General features: G+C 45.2%; 2 protein-coding genes across 8 annotated transcripts in view; one reads left to right on the plus strand and one right to left on the minus strand.

The window, feature by feature from the left end:
• The first annotated feature begins 4,559 nt into the window (after nt 1-4,559).
• On the plus strand, nt 4,560-12,751 carry UCK1 (uridine-cytidine kinase 1). Its single transcript, XM_020973539.2, has 7 exons — nt 4,560-4,784; nt 5,171-5,330; nt 6,668-6,764; nt 7,012-7,154; nt 7,240-7,334; nt 8,716-8,764; nt 11,312-12,751. The coding sequence occupies exons 1-7, from the start codon at nt 4,671-4,673 to the stop codon at nt 11,491-11,493; spliced, it is 840 nt and encodes a 279-aa protein (XP_020829198.1). The 5' UTR covers nt 4,560-4,670; the 3' UTR covers nt 11,494-12,751.
• POMT1 (protein O-mannosyltransferase 1) overlaps nt 8,114-14,597 on the minus strand; it is a 42,761-nt gene continuing 36,277 nt past the window's right edge. For 6 of the 7 annotated variants that reach the window (XM_020973536.2, XM_078149983.1, XM_020973538.2 and 3 more), the window contains one exon: nt 12,050-13,775. In XM_020973536.2, coding sequence (XP_020829195.1) covers nt 13,601-13,775 — 175 coding nt within the window. In that variant the 3' untranslated portion in view covers nt 12,050-13,600. Of the gene's footprint in view, nt 8,394-12,049; nt 13,776-14,597 lie in introns of those variants that run through there. The other variant, XR_013484721.1, reaches the window with a different exon arrangement.

The raw sequence follows: 14,597 nt of genomic DNA on the forward strand, positions 1-14,597 counted from the left end.
AGGTCCCTTCCAGCTCTAAAACTATAATCTCGTGACTAATGAAGAATCAGAATAAGAAAAAAAAATACTCAGCTGGCTGTAGGGCATTTTAGATCTTCATTGTCAAGAACAGAGAATAGAAAAGGGCCATAATCTTAATTATAAAGGTATCTGCTCTAGATACCTACCACAGGGCTTAGCATATAGTGAATGCTAAATAATGCACAGGTCTGACAGAGTCACTATCCTGCTCAAAAGTTTTCACTGGTGCCCTGTGGCTCATAGGGTAAAGCAGAAACTTGTCAGCTTTTCAAGTTAACGTCCTCCTCAATACATCTTTCTGATGAGGAATGCATGACCCTCACCCTTTTCCCCAAATGAATTTGGGTGTTTACTTTTTTTTTTAAAATTTTTTGGGGGTGTTTACTTTTTTTAAATTTTTTGGGGGTGTTTACTTCTTTTTTTAAAATTTTTTTGGGTGTTTACTTCTTTTTTTCTTTTTTTTTAAATTTTTTTTCGGGTGTTTACTTCTTGAGGGGCAGATGATTCAAATGGACTGGTCAATGAGAAGCCCAGTATCTCCAGTACTGGAGGAGACAAGGAGATTCAAGTAGGCTGGTCAATGAAATTCTGAAACTCACTAACCTGGCCCCTCTGCCCCTCCACCCAGGGCTGGACAACAGAATAATGAAGTGCCTAGATTATGTATGAAACTTTGAACTATTGTCCCTAGTTACCTCATCTCCCCACCCCCTGGACTTTTGGGTCCCTGATTACCTCATCTTCCTGCCCATGGCAGGTTTTCCCCTATGAGAATCCCCAGCCGGGGCAGCTAAGTGGCACAGTGCATAGAGCACCGGCCCTACAGTCAGGAAGACCTGAATTCAAATCTACCCTCAGACCAAACACTTGACACACTCACTAGCTGTGTGACCTTGGGCAAGTCACTTAACCCCAATTGCCTAAAAAAATAAAAGCACTGCAAAGAATCCCTAGCCTCTCTTGTTTAGTGGGCACCTCCTTTAATTGGGGGCATCTCCCTTAAGGAGCCATCTCCCTGAATTGGCCATCTCTCTTGGGGGGTGGGGCTCTCTCTCTTAAGCTGGGGTCCCCCTTGAGCTGTGTCACCCATAAGGGGTGAAGGAACCTACTTGGTGTGTTGTGTTACCTAGAATAAATGCCTTTACTTGATTTGGAGACAGCCTGAGAGAATTCTTTTGAGACAACCTTGCACCCCAACATTTTGATGTGCCTCTGGACCTCAGCGTTTCCAGCCTTATTTCACATCATTCCTTTTCACAGCCTCTAAGTTCCAGCCAAATTGCACTAGTCATTGTTCAGGGATCTGACCTTTGATGCATTCATTCACTCAGGCTATTTCTCCTTCACCTCTCAAGCCGGTGAGATTCTTTCTTCCTTTAAGGCTGGCTCAGGAGCCGTCTCTTCCTGAAAGGTTTCCTTGATCCCCCCAGTCGAAAATGACCCCATAGAACAAGCCCTGAATTTATACCTGACTTTGACACTCGCTACCTGTGGAGCTTTGAGCGAATGGGTGACACAACAGATAAAATACTGGATTTGGACTTAGGAAGAAATGAGTTCAAATTCTGCCTCAGATACTCCCTAGTGGTGTGATCCTGGGCTAGTCAGTTCACCTCCCAGTGCCTCATCTTCGTCATCAGTAAAGTGGAGGTAATGATAGCAACTACCTCACAGGGCTGTGTGAGGATTGAATGAGTTCACATATGTAAAATGGTTTGCAAGCCTTGTGGTGCCCTAAAAATGCTAGCTATTATTATTACTTCCTCACTCTGGGCCTCAGTTTTTCATCTGTAAAGTGAGGTGAGTGAACAAGATAATCTTTGTGGTCTCTTCCAGTTTTACTTTGTATGAACCACACATTTTTTTTTCTAAAGTATTTTGTCTATTCGTGACATTTTTCCTAGTACTTTCTTAAAGGACATTCACTAATTTCAAGTGAAGCCTTGAAACTGCATCTCTCCTTTGCCCCAATCACATTTTATCTGTATCCTACCTCTCCCCCGCTTTTTTTGTTTAAGGCCTGTGATTTCATTGGTCACTCTACCTCGTAGAGAGAACTATTGGTGTAGAGTCTACACCAGTAACAAACACCAGGTGAAGCATAAAACAAGGAGCTATATGCCTGCCAAAAGGATTCACCATTGTGACGGAGGAGATCCAGTGAAGAGTTCAGATCAAGGCAGGATTCCCAGAGATGATGATGTCCTCCAGATGCCTCTGCTTGAATGCCCTTACATTCATTGAATCAAACCCCAAGATGCTGCAGAGATTCCTGGAAGAGACCTGTAATCACTCAAAGGGATCTGGCCTTTCCATCCACACAGGAAACACCAAATGGATGAAGACTGTCTATTGCTGGGACTTCAAGGAGTGTCTGAATATTCAGATAGGCAGCAGAGCTTGTCTATAGTCTGTATATCTGGGACAGATAATGAAGCTGGACGATGAGCTAGGCTTACAGTTGGAGAGGAGGACAAAAGGAGGTTGAATGTTTTTGGAAACTGCAAAGCCTGTTTATTGACCCCAAGCTTCCCAAACAGCAAAAGCCCATCTCTTTAATATAAACTCTTACTGCGTGGAAGCAGTACTACTACTGTTAGCACTACTACTGTTGCTATTGTTGTTCAGTTGTTTTTGACTCTTTGTGACCCCATTTGGTTTTGGGTTTTTTTTTGTTTTTGGCGAAGATATTGGAGCGGTTTGCTGTTTCTTTCTCCAGTTCATTTTACAGATGAGGAAACTGAGGCAAATAGGGTTAAGTGACTTGCCCAGGGTCACACAACCAGTAAGTGTCTGAGGCCCAGCGCTCAATCTGCTGTACTTCCTAGATGCCTCTGCCTCCTCTTCCCTTCCTACCCCACCCACCCACCTACTAAACAAGGACTGCTACATAGCTGGTGGCACATTGGATAGGGCATTGGTCCTGGAGTCAGGAAAACCCAAGTTCAAGTCTGGCTTGAGATTCATATTAGTTGTGTAACCCCAAGCAAGTCACATAATCGCTGTCTGCCTCAGTTTCCTCATTTGTAAAATGGGGTCAATTAATGATAAAATGAGCACCTCCCTTTCAGGGTTGTTATGAGACTCAAATGAGAGAATATTTGTAAAGAGTGATCAGCACAGTGTCCAGCACAAAGTAGGTGCTATGTAAATGCTTATTCCATCTCCTCTACTACTTAGAATTCATCCAGTACAAAGCATTTTCCAAAGATTATCGCTTCCTTTATTATCCCCATTTTGCAGATGAGAAAACTGAGGCCAAAAGAGGGTAAGTGACTTACCCAGGGTCACATAGCTATAAGGGTCTGAGGCTGGATTTGAACTCAGGTCTATTATGACTCCAAGTCCTATACCGCATCCACTTCTAAATGCTAACTAGATATGAGGATCACACAGGAGGCAATGGAAAAGTGAACAGGCCACAGAACATAACCAATGCAGATTTGCAGGAGAAGGAGAGCAAAGAACGTTAGCAAAGGACATCATCGTAGATGGCTCCATGATAACCCTCCCTCTTGATTAGGGATGGAAATGGGAAGTGGAGAGGGGAAGGGGGAGGGAGAGAGAAATCAAAGAAGGCCATTGGAGGAGCCAGGTAGGGTGAATTTTTTTTTGGAGGCAATAGGGGTTAAGTGACTTGCCTAGGGTCACGGCCAGTGTTTGATGTGAAATTTGAACTTAGGTCCTAGTGACTCCAGGTTCGGCGCTCCGTCCCCCTGCACCACCTAACTGCCCCAGGGCTAACTTTTGGGAGGACCGGAGTCCCACAGGATGGGCAGATGGGAGACATTCACTAGAGGGAACTCCTGAATCACGGACTTCCCAAATCCACTGGCGTTTTTGAGAGGGAACAGCCTTCGAAGAAACTTCAGAGAATTTGCCTGAGGATGAAGAAGTCCCAGGACTTGGCCAGTAATGAGGCCCTTGAATGCTGCTCTTCCGGACCTGGGGTCGGCTCTTCAGATCTCGCTTATTTGTGTACATGCTCTACCCCAATTAAGCCGAAGAGCTCTTTGAAGGCAGCGATTGGTAATTGCTGTTTTAATTTATCTGTCCACGGCGAAGCACCGGGCAAGGCATGGTCTGGGATGAAAGGGGAGAGGTTTGTCTCGGTGTATCCACCACACACCAGGGAGCGGTTCTGTTGACACTCACTGGCTCCCCATTCCCCGAGCATGCTGTAATCTCCCCGATGCTAAGTTTCTTAGCAACGCTACGGGCAGAACCGGCATCTTGGGACAGCAGCCCAGGTGGGGAGGACCTCCTGAGGCCAGTGCTTTCTTAACGCCAATATTTAGGGTACGGGAGGGTAAACAGGATTGTTCTCTTCCAAGAGTTGTCTTCCAAGTCAGGGAAGGAGTGGAGGTAACTCTTCTATGGGCCTGCCCGCTCCGCAAGAGAGACTGACGGCTAGCTAAAGGGACATTTAGTAACCTCGAGCATGCGCTCTCCCCTCGGGTCGTAGGCGACTACAACTCCCGCGTCGCTCCGCGGCGCCGTGGGGACCCCTTAGCAACTAGAACCTACGCGTGGTGTCCGCTGGGAGTTGTAGTCTCGGCGGCTGCCTCTGACCTCTGTTCTGAGGGCGGTCGAGCCAGCTAGAGCTGGGGGCGAGGGGGGGAAGCCGATGCAGGGAAGCCGAACTGACCATGGCCTCGGCTAGCGGCGGCGGCGGCGGCAGCGGGGTGGCCGCTGCGGAGCCGGAGCGCCCTCACCAGCGGCCTTTCCTGATCGGGGTGAGCGGCGGCACAGCCAGTGGAAAGGTGAGAGCTCGGAGTGGGGGTCTTGCATTGGAGGGGGAGAAGGGAGCCCCTCTCAGGAGGCGAGGAGCCGGTCCCGCGCCCCGCAGCGGAGCCCGTCCGGGGCCCGCGGGGCTGGAGGCACGATCCGAGGGGTGACCTGGGGACCCGGCCCGGGGGCGGGCCAGGGAGCGGGGGCAGCGGCTGGGTCCGGGGGGGGGTACTGCTCGAGCCCGCCCCCAGGACCCCCGCAGGAAGGTGGGGCTCTGTAGGACGCTCCCGCCCCTCCCCCCACCTGTAGCCTGCCAGACTGGGCTCCGGGTGTCGGGCCCTGCCGGGAGGCTGGGACAGGCCTCGGCCGTCCCCTTCAGAGGGGCTTGAGGCGGGGGTCCTCCCGGCTTTCCCCCCAGTCCACAGTGTGTGAGAAGATTATGGAACTGCTGGGCCAGCATGAAGTGGACCACCGCCAGCGCAAGCTGGTCATCCTGAGCCAGGACAGGTTCTATAAGGTCCTGACCGCCGAGCAGAAGGCCAAAGCGCTGAAGGGCCAGTACAACTTTGACCACCCAGGTAGATCTGGAAACCCGGGGGGCGGGGCGCGGCGGGGAGGGAGAGGGAAACGGAGAGAAAGGATGGGGTGTCACAAAAACAACTGCAATAACGATTCACGGCACAGACTCTTGAATTTACAGAGCACCTCCTTACAACCAGCCCGTGAGGTAGGTAGTGTAAATATTATCCCCATTTGACAAGATGAGGAATCTGAGGCTCAGAGAGCTTGACTTGCTCAGTTACATGGCTAGTAAGTGGCAGAGTCAGGACTCAAACCCAGGTCTTTGAATCTACCTCCAGTGATTGTTCTTCCAGTCTTTCTTCCTTTCCCCTTTTCCCTCCCCGCCCCTCTCTCCTCCCCCCTCCTTATTTCTTCCTCTTTGCTTTGGTCTGGAACGGTCCTGGGGAGACTGAGGTGATTCTGTGAACTAAACCTCTACCCCTACTACAAAGTGGGTTGCTGTTAGACAGAAGCCCTTTTCAGAGCTATCCCCGAGGGGGAGGGTGGACTCTTAATTGAAGCCAATCAGAAAGGCTTCTTCCATGAGGACACCAGCTCCTCCAGGCCTTCAGCAGAGCAACTAGCAGGATCCCTGCACTGCCACCACTGTCATGTGGGTCTTTCTTGGTCAGGATGTTTCCAAAGACCCATTGTACAAAAATAGGTTCTTTACAACTTCCCCTTCATTCCCCTGAAGGACAGTTACTAGTCCTAACAGTCGAGATCTCAGAGACTTGTAGTAGCCAATATAAAGGCAGCTGCAGGAGTTGATGTGTCAACAGTAGCCAGTTAGGAGCCCAGAGGTACCAGCTCCTGGGTGGGAACCAAAAGCCAGCTAAACAGAAAGAGGCCTAATGTTCTAGTCGTTATGGCTGCCCCATCTTCCTCAGTCCTTCTCTACAAAAAGAAACATTGCCCTAGTATAAACTTGTTTTTAAAATGACTTGTCCTAGAAACACAGAGCCTGGCCCTTGCTTACCTCCTAGAAAGAACTTTGAGAATGCCAGATCACTGCCTTGCTTATAGTAGGCCCTTCATATGTACCTTTCTTATGGAGGACCAACTTCCTGGTGGAGATAACAGTACAGATACCAGTTATTGCCAGATAGTTATCTTTATGAATGTGTTCTTCTTGTGGTGTGCAGAATTTTAAAACGTTGTATACCCGCTAGATATTAATTATATTTCATCCACTCTGTACAATGTTTGATGTCCTGTAAGTACTACTGTTGATTTTTTAAAAATTGCCCCCAGCTAGCTATAGGCCATACCCATGGCAACAGACTCTATCTTTATTTACAAGCCTACATAAGAATAGCTTGGGATGGTCTTGCCTTTTGTTCCATCTCTGCAGATGCTTTTGATAATGATTTGATGCACATGACCCTGAAACACATTGTGGATGGCAAAACCGTTGAGGTCCCGACCTATGATTTTGTGACCCACTCAAGGTAAGCAGATGGTTTCTGGGAGGGCAGAGGAAGGGCTGTGCACTTCAAGCCCGTTAGATCTTCCTCTCAGGTGCTTACAGCAAGGACTTCCCTGCAGCAGGCCCTGCCCCCAGTCGGTTTCTGTGGATTCTTCGTGATCTGCCCCTTCCAAGGATTCAGTGCCCCCAGGAACGAAGCTGGTTGTGCAGACTGCCCCGGTGACCCTCTCTCTCCTGCAGTGTCCCATTTCCTCGCCTCTGCCTCGCAGGTTACTGGAGACAACTGTGGTTTACCCTGCGGATGTGGTTCTGTTTGAGGGCATTTTGGTATTCTATAGTCAAGAGATCCGGGACATGTTTCATCTTCGACTCTTTGTGGACACCGACTCAGATGTGAGGCTATCTCGTAGAGGTAAGGAGGATGCTGGAGTTCTTGAACTCTGACCTTAGACAGTTACACACATGATGGTCTAAGGATTGACTTGTTACTATTTCAGTTCTCCGAGACATGAATCGTGGGAGGGACTTGGAGCAGATCCTAACACAGTACACCACCTTTGTTAAACCTGCCTTTGAGGAATTCTGCCTGCCGGTACCACCTTTGAATTTGTTTGTTAAAAGTTTTTTAAGTGACTTTTGCATTATAGATTCAGTAATTCCCTTCAAAAGGTTGTGTGTTGTCCAGTTTCAGTAGGATGTTGAGTCTTAGATGAAACCTAGTTTATATGTAAAGAACGATTTGTATGTAATTTACATGTTAGGAAGAATTTATATGTAGGGAAGAATTTATATATGGAGAAATTTGTGTGCCAGGAAGGATTTATGTGTACTTTATATGTAGAGAGGCATTTATATGGAGGGAAGAGTTTAGTTGGTCTAAAAAAGTTTGCCTACACCTGGCCTATCGAGTCCCCTAAATAATTCCTTTCTTTCTCCATACTGATTTTGGCCAAGCCTCTGAGGTGCCCAACTACTTTGAATATTTAAGGGACCAGCTTCTTAGTAAACTTTTAAAATTTCAAAATTAACACGACTGCTAGCACTCCTCACTAATTTAGAAACACTGAGAACATGGATTTATGTTGGAAAACTTTTTTTCCCTCCAGATGTATGATTTTATCAGCATAGAGAACTACCAGTAAGGAAATACCCCCTCCAATGCATATGGTCACAAGTTCTACAAATAAGTGTTAAAGAATTTCTTGAGGGCCCTAAGAGGTTAAACGGATTTGCCCAGGGTTTCAGAGCTTTAAAAATGTATAGTCCCATGTAATCCTATGCTTATGATTCTCCATTTCCAGAAATTAATTTTGCATCAATAACTGGGCAATTCCAGACTTTCCTAAACACAAACATATTTAAGAATTCAGCTCATTAATATTAAGGATTTAATTGGCCAGGACTGGCCAGGCTGTATGAGCCAGAAGCAGCTGTCATACCATGTGCTGCTCACAATGCTATGAAACTTCGTCCAGTAGTAAAGCTCACTTCTCTGTGTCCACGCTTGAGTATTTATTTACATTTGCTTCCCAGCTCCTTGTAGGGTCAGAGGTGATTAGGTGGATCAGAGTGGAAGAAATGTCATGGATTGCTAGGAGGTGAATCTGCAGCCTTTCTATCTTACTTGGTTCACCTTTGCTTGAAGCTGGGTCTGTAGCACAGAGAGATGAGCCACACAGGTTATTTTTCACAAGAAACATCAGGGGCAGCGAAAATGATAGAAAGTCATTGGTGAACAAGGTTGTTTTCTCTTGGCTTCCTACACCTGTTCAACTTGGCTCATTCTGTCTGGTAGAGTGATAGGCAACTCACACAAATCACCCTATCCATTCTTGAGGCCATTGAGACACATCTCCAATCCCTCCCTCTGTGTGCCCCCCCAACACCTCAAGTTCAAAATAGGGTGAATTCCATTGAAAAATGCAATCATTCTAGAAAAATCTGCTTAAGAAAACTGTCATTTTGTCTTGCAGACTAAGAAGTATGCTGATGTAATCATCCCTCGAGGAGTTGACAACATGGGTAAGAAAAACATCTGACCTCACTTATTCCTCTGAGTGCCTGCAATTTCTATCTTCGAGATGCATTTTGGCCACAATTCTTAAATGTAGTTTGATGCAAACCCCCCCACATTCAAGAGCCTGAAGGCTTGCCCACCACCTTTGTTGTATCTTCTTACCAGTTTTGTATCTACTTTAAAATTACATTTTAAAACTTAAAAATTGGAAAGAAGTTATTACTTACTACCAGAGTATTTTAACTAGATTTCCTTACAGATATTAACTTAAAAGTGTCAAGTGTGTAGATTTTAAAGCACTCCTTATTGATTCCCATTGTTTTTACCTGCTGGGGTTTGACAGCGGTCCATTGCCTTTGAGTGAAAAGAGCTATGTTTCAATGAGTAATTATTGGTTATAAAACTGAAGCAGGCAGCAGTTTCCTAGGACAACCATTGGGTAGGATTAAGTTCAATGAGATAAAAATCAAGGTGAGGGAATTAGAATGATTTTTGCTTCTCATTTCGATGTCCTGGTTCTCCCCCTACTTGAGTCGCTCATTAACTCTCTTCCTTTGAGGTTCATGCTATTCCTGTCTACCAGTAACCCAATCAAAATCTTGGTAGCTGTTGTCTACAGACTCCAGGTTACTCCTTTTCATTCCTCAACAAGTCCCACAAGTGACTCACAATTCCCCCCCCCCAACTCTTGCCCTCATACTACGGGACTTCAGCACATATCCTGATTCTCCTTCAAATACCCTAACTGCTCACTTCCCTTGAGCTTCTCTTCTACTCCACCTAAGATATACAGAGATGGTCAGACCCTTGATGTTTCTGTGACCCACAAATGTACCACCTCCATGTTTAAGAATTCCCAAATCCTCTTATCTAACCATAATTTCTTGGCTTTTCACCTCTGCCTTCCTTATAGGTTCTACTTCTGGTCTGTACCATGATCTCTAGTCCCTTGACCCCTCAATTCCCAAGCTATTGCCCCTGCACTAGCCACTCTCTCCTCTTTTTTGCACAGAGCCAATACAGTTCTACATCGTCCTCCTCTGCTGAATCCCTAGCCCTCTCATATCACTGATTACACCCAGCCAAACCTTAGCCTTGGACAACTACCACCATTTGTTGTCTCCACTCCTATAGATGTGCTGCTGAACAAAGGTGGAGAAAATCATGCAACTCTTCTATGTCCACTACATAGAAATGTTTGTTATAAAACCTCGACTGGGCCCTCAGTGCTGCTAGGCAATCCTTCCACACTTGCCTTATCAACTCATTATTCCACTGTTCACAGTGGCTTTTCCAAACCTATTCATCTGTGAGAACCCTGCCTCATATTTTACAGAAAAAAACGAGGCTGTGAGCTTCCTCATCTCATGTTACTCATAAGCCTTCACCTGTCTCACATGATAAAGTGGCCTTACTCCTTACCAAGGCTAACCCCTCTGCTTGTTCAAGCCATCCCATTCCATCCTATCTCCTCTCTTTTCACCCCAACTCTTACTTATTTTCAATCTTCTCTCCCTCTCCGTTGGCTCATTTCCTACTCCCTGTAAACATGCTCATATCGCCTCCATTCTGAAAAAACCCTCACTTGATCCTTTCATCCCTGCTGTCATCTTCTATCTCCTCTGCCCTTTGTAGCTCAAGTCCTCAAAAAGGCCCCCTAAATAGGTGCCTCCACTTTCTCTCCTCTCTCTTCTTAACCCCTCCTTACAATCTGACTTCCAACCTTATCATTCCACTAAAACTGTTAACTCCGAAGTCACTAGTGATCTCTTAGCTGCCAGATCTTGGGGCCTTTTCTCCTCCCCTTGACCTCTGTTTGGGCTTTGACACTGTTGATCACTCTCTCCTCCTTGATACTCTCCTCTAAATTTTCAGCACACCACTCTCTCTCCTGGTTCTCCTTACCTAGCTATAGCCTGCTGGTGGGTCTGCCTGAATCATCACTCTAATCCATCCTCCATTCAGCCACTAAAGTTATTTTCCTAAGACACAGGCCTGATTAAGTCACCACCACCACCCTCTATCCATTCATTAAACTCCACTGGCTCCCTACTACTTCCAGAAGCAAATATAAAATGCTGTTTGTCATTCAAAGCCCTTCCTAACCTAGCCCCCTCCTACCTTTCCAGTCTTCTTACACCTTACTCCCCAGCCACGTACTCTTCAATTCAGCGACAGTGACACTGCATTTCTCAGTTCTGGGCATTTTTCTCTAGCTATTCCCCGTGCCCAGAATGTTCTCCCCTCATCTCTACTGACCCCTCTGGCTTCCTATTGAAGTCCCAACTAAAATCCCATCTTTTACAGGAAGCCTTTCCCAACTTCTCTTAATTCTAGTGCTCTGTTAATCATTTCCTATTTATCCTGTATAAAGCTTGTTTGCATATACCTGTTTGCAGATCTCCCTCATTAGACTGCAAGTTCCTTGAGGGCAGGGCTTTTTTTTGCTTCTTTGTATCCCTAGCATTTAGCACTGTGCCTGGCACATAGCAGACAATAAATGTCATTGATTGCTGTCACTGAAGAATTAGAGCCACTCTTATCTTCTGCAGTTGCCATCAACCTGATTGTACAGCATATTCAGGACATTTTGAATGGGGACATCTGCAAATGGCAGCGGGGAGTTCCAAATGGGCGGAGCTACAAGAGGACGTTTCCAGAGCCTGGAGACCCTCCTGTTGTCCTAACTTCTGGTAAACGGTCCCACCTGGAGTCTAGCAGCAGACCCCACTGAGGAGCAGGAGGCTGGTAATCAGCCAATAAGGCAGATCTTTCCTGGATGACATTTGTATGATGAATGGGTCTGGAGTTCCTTTGGTTTTTTTTTTTCCCCTAACAAAAACTCTAAGCCCTTTAGAAATATTCTTTTAGCACCTGTTACAAAATTATTCTAAGATGAAATTGTTCAATCCTTTAAGAATAGAAAAATGTTAATTTTATTCAGTCTTAAAAGTTGAGAAATACTAAAAGGACATTCTTAATGTTTTAATCTTCCGTGTATTCAGGAGGCTTCTGAAATCTCTTTGGGCCACCTGAAAAACGCCCAACACCTGCATGAGTGAACCTGCTATGCTTGCTCCCAGAAGTAATGCTAGTAGCACATTTTTAAAAAAAATTGGGGGGCTGGGTCCTGGCTGTGTCACTGGTACGACCTTAACATGAGCCATGTAGAAATGTCTTCTTTCCTTCTGGGTTATACACAGGGCAAATAAGCAGAGGTGGGAATGCTGATAAGCACTTTAAAAAAGAAAAACACAAAAAAACTACTATTCAATGCGAAGGACAGTGACTCCTGTTTTGAATGTGTTTACTTGAGGACATAAAAGACTTGCAGAATTGAGTGTTGCCACTATAGAAGTCAACCAAATAGTTCTGGTGTTTGTGGTGTTGACTCGAATGTAGCTATCCAATGCCCAAGCAACCAGCTCCACCCGAGGCTGTTAACCCTGTTCATCTATCCCTGGAAATTGCCAAGTCAGGGCTTACCTGTCCTGGGATCTAGGACACATGCTGCCTACCACCAAACCGTTCACATTATTACTCATTGCCATGTCAGGTGCATGCTTTCCTTAGAGCTAAGTTACACAGTGGAATCTAGGGGTTCAAAATGAATGTTGTTGCACAAATCAACCCTCCAGTTGCTGTACTACTTATCATATATGGCCTAGCACTGAATTGCGTCTATGAGAATGTTTTGGTCTATATGGTTCTATTTAATCTTTCCTCCTAACCAGTGTTCAATTCCCTCCATATAATATATATGTACATTATATATATATACATATATAAAAGTTGTTTTATAATCAATCTCCTCATGTATAGCCACTTATGGTTTTCTTCTATCAGGCATAAATCATCGTAGCTATTATGAGATACATAAGACAGGGAACTTTGTTTCAAGTCCTTTGGTGTTCTAAACTGTAATTACCTAAAATCTCTGTCATGCTTAATGTACTGTTTTGGGACTAATAAACACCAAACAGTAGTGTTCATTTGTCTCCTTAAAATTATTTTTATGTATGTAAACATAAATCAAATTTCAGAAAGAGGAATTACAGAGATGACTGCTACCTTTGAGTTAGGGACCATGTTCATTTAACATAAAGCCACCCCAGAACAATAGCTCATAAAGAAGATTAAAAAAAAATACCATAGCAATAAGACACTAGGACGCAGTAGGCTTCTTCATCTTGTAGTCAGAAAACTTAAATAAAGCCTCAAAAGAGGCTGATGACCAAAGTAACTCACCTTCCCATCATACAGAATGGCTTCTGTGACATCTCACCAAAGCCGAATACTCAGCTGTGCTCTGATACAGTAGGTTTAGGAAGTATTTGTGGCAGCATGAGTCTAGCCAAAGGAGGAACTAAGGATAAGAGCTATTAGGACTACCAGCAACTTCCTAGTTAAAAAGCTGAATTGTAGTTTCATCATGGACTCCCAAGTTCTTTTGGCTTATATAATTTCTTTTTGTCTCTATCAGGCTGTGGGGCGTGACTACACTAATCAGTTAAATGACAGGGAGTTTTGTTCAGTTAAGGTCTGCTCAAGTCAGTAGAAATAGTCTGCCCTCTAGTTTCTAGGAGAAGACTTGTCCTTACTCAAAATGCAGTTTATCTTTTAAACAGCCTTCTCACTGGTGAAAGGAAACAAACAAGATGAAGTTTTCAGTTACCTCTTTCTGTAAAGGCCAGACACTCATCAGTTCTTGTGTTAAGTCATTCCGTCAATCCCAGAGTCGCTCTGCTCATTAACAAACAAATGCAAGAAAGAAACCAACAAGGTCTGTTCTGCCTTATCCAGCCCCCATCTCAGATTTTCACTAGTTCATTCTTTTTCCATTAGTGTTTTCTGATCAGGATATCCCAGCTGGATTTCCATCGAAGGGCCTTGAGTTCATTTGTTGAGAGAGATTGATCTCCATAGGTTATTGGGCTGAAAGTGTGATAAACCATATACACAGAGGAAAACCATACCACAATTAAGGAGTTGAATATGTTCTTCTGAAGCTGGGATCTGTGGGATCAGAAGATAAACATACGTGAGAGATTAAGAATGTATGTATACATATATAAAATCAGTAAACATTTATACAGTTACTTTACAGCTTCCAAAGCATTGCTGCATAGCAGATCTCACTGGATGTTCTCAGCAGTTCAATGAAGTAGATAAGGGCAAATGAAAGAAGTTCAGAGATAAGGAACTTGTCCGAGACATCACAACTAGTGGCAGAGCTGGACTGGACAGGACACAAACACAAACCCAAATGTAATTAATCTTCTTTCTACTGCCTCTCTCTGCCTTTCCAAAAAGAGTAATGTTTTCTTCCTCCACCATGCTACCCCAAGAGTAATTATTGCCTTTTGCTGTTTGAATCTGGGTCTCCCTATTTCACCCCAGCTGGAAGTGCGGTGGCCATTCAGTCTCCATCTTACGGGTGACTGTTGTGATAGCTTTGGCCTGTTCTGTCTCTGACTTGGGCTGGGTGCCCCTCCTTAGGCAGCCTGGCCATCCCCTGCTCCTGATTTACTCGCCATACTGGTGCTGGACTTAGTGTGGACTCCTGATGGACTTTAGTTCTACTACTGCTCAGAACTTCTAAGCTCAAACTACCAGCCTTGGTTTCTCCAGCAGCAGGGATTCTGAGTGTGTGCCATCACACCTGTCTGGGAGTAATTAACTGCACCTGAAGCCCATTCCTCCTGACTGTGTTACTTCTGTCACTGAGTACTACCATTTCCCAGTCACCCAGGCTCAAAACTCTGGGATCCTCTCCATCTCTTTCCTATTCTTCACATGTTGCATCGGACCTGTCTCCAAATTGTTCACTCTCAACTC

The sequence above is a fragment of the Phascolarctos cinereus genome, unplaced genomic scaffold (genome assembly GCF_003287225.1).
Source record: "Phascolarctos cinereus isolate Bilbo 61053 unplaced genomic scaffold, phaCin_HiC Scaffold_2;HRSCAF=192, whole genome shotgun sequence".
NCBI lineage: Eukaryota > Metazoa > Chordata > Mammalia > Diprotodontia > Phascolarctidae > Phascolarctos > Phascolarctos cinereus.

What these genes read in the sequence shown, in the direction of transcription:
- UCK1 (XM_020973539.2), top strand. Translation starts at nt 4,671, where the DNA reads ATGGCCTCGGCTAGCGGCGGCGGCGGCGGCAGCGGGGTGGCCGCTGCG. An exon ending in GTACAACTTTGACCACCCAG is followed by an intron (nt 5,331 to 6,667) that starts GTAGATCTGGAA and finishes CCATCTCTGCAG; the next exon opens with ATGCTTTTGATAATGATTTG. An exon ending in GATTTTGTGACCCACTCAAG is followed by an intron (nt 6,765 to 7,011) that starts GTAAGCAGATGG and finishes TCTGCCTCGCAG; the next exon opens with GTTACTGGAGACAACTGTGG.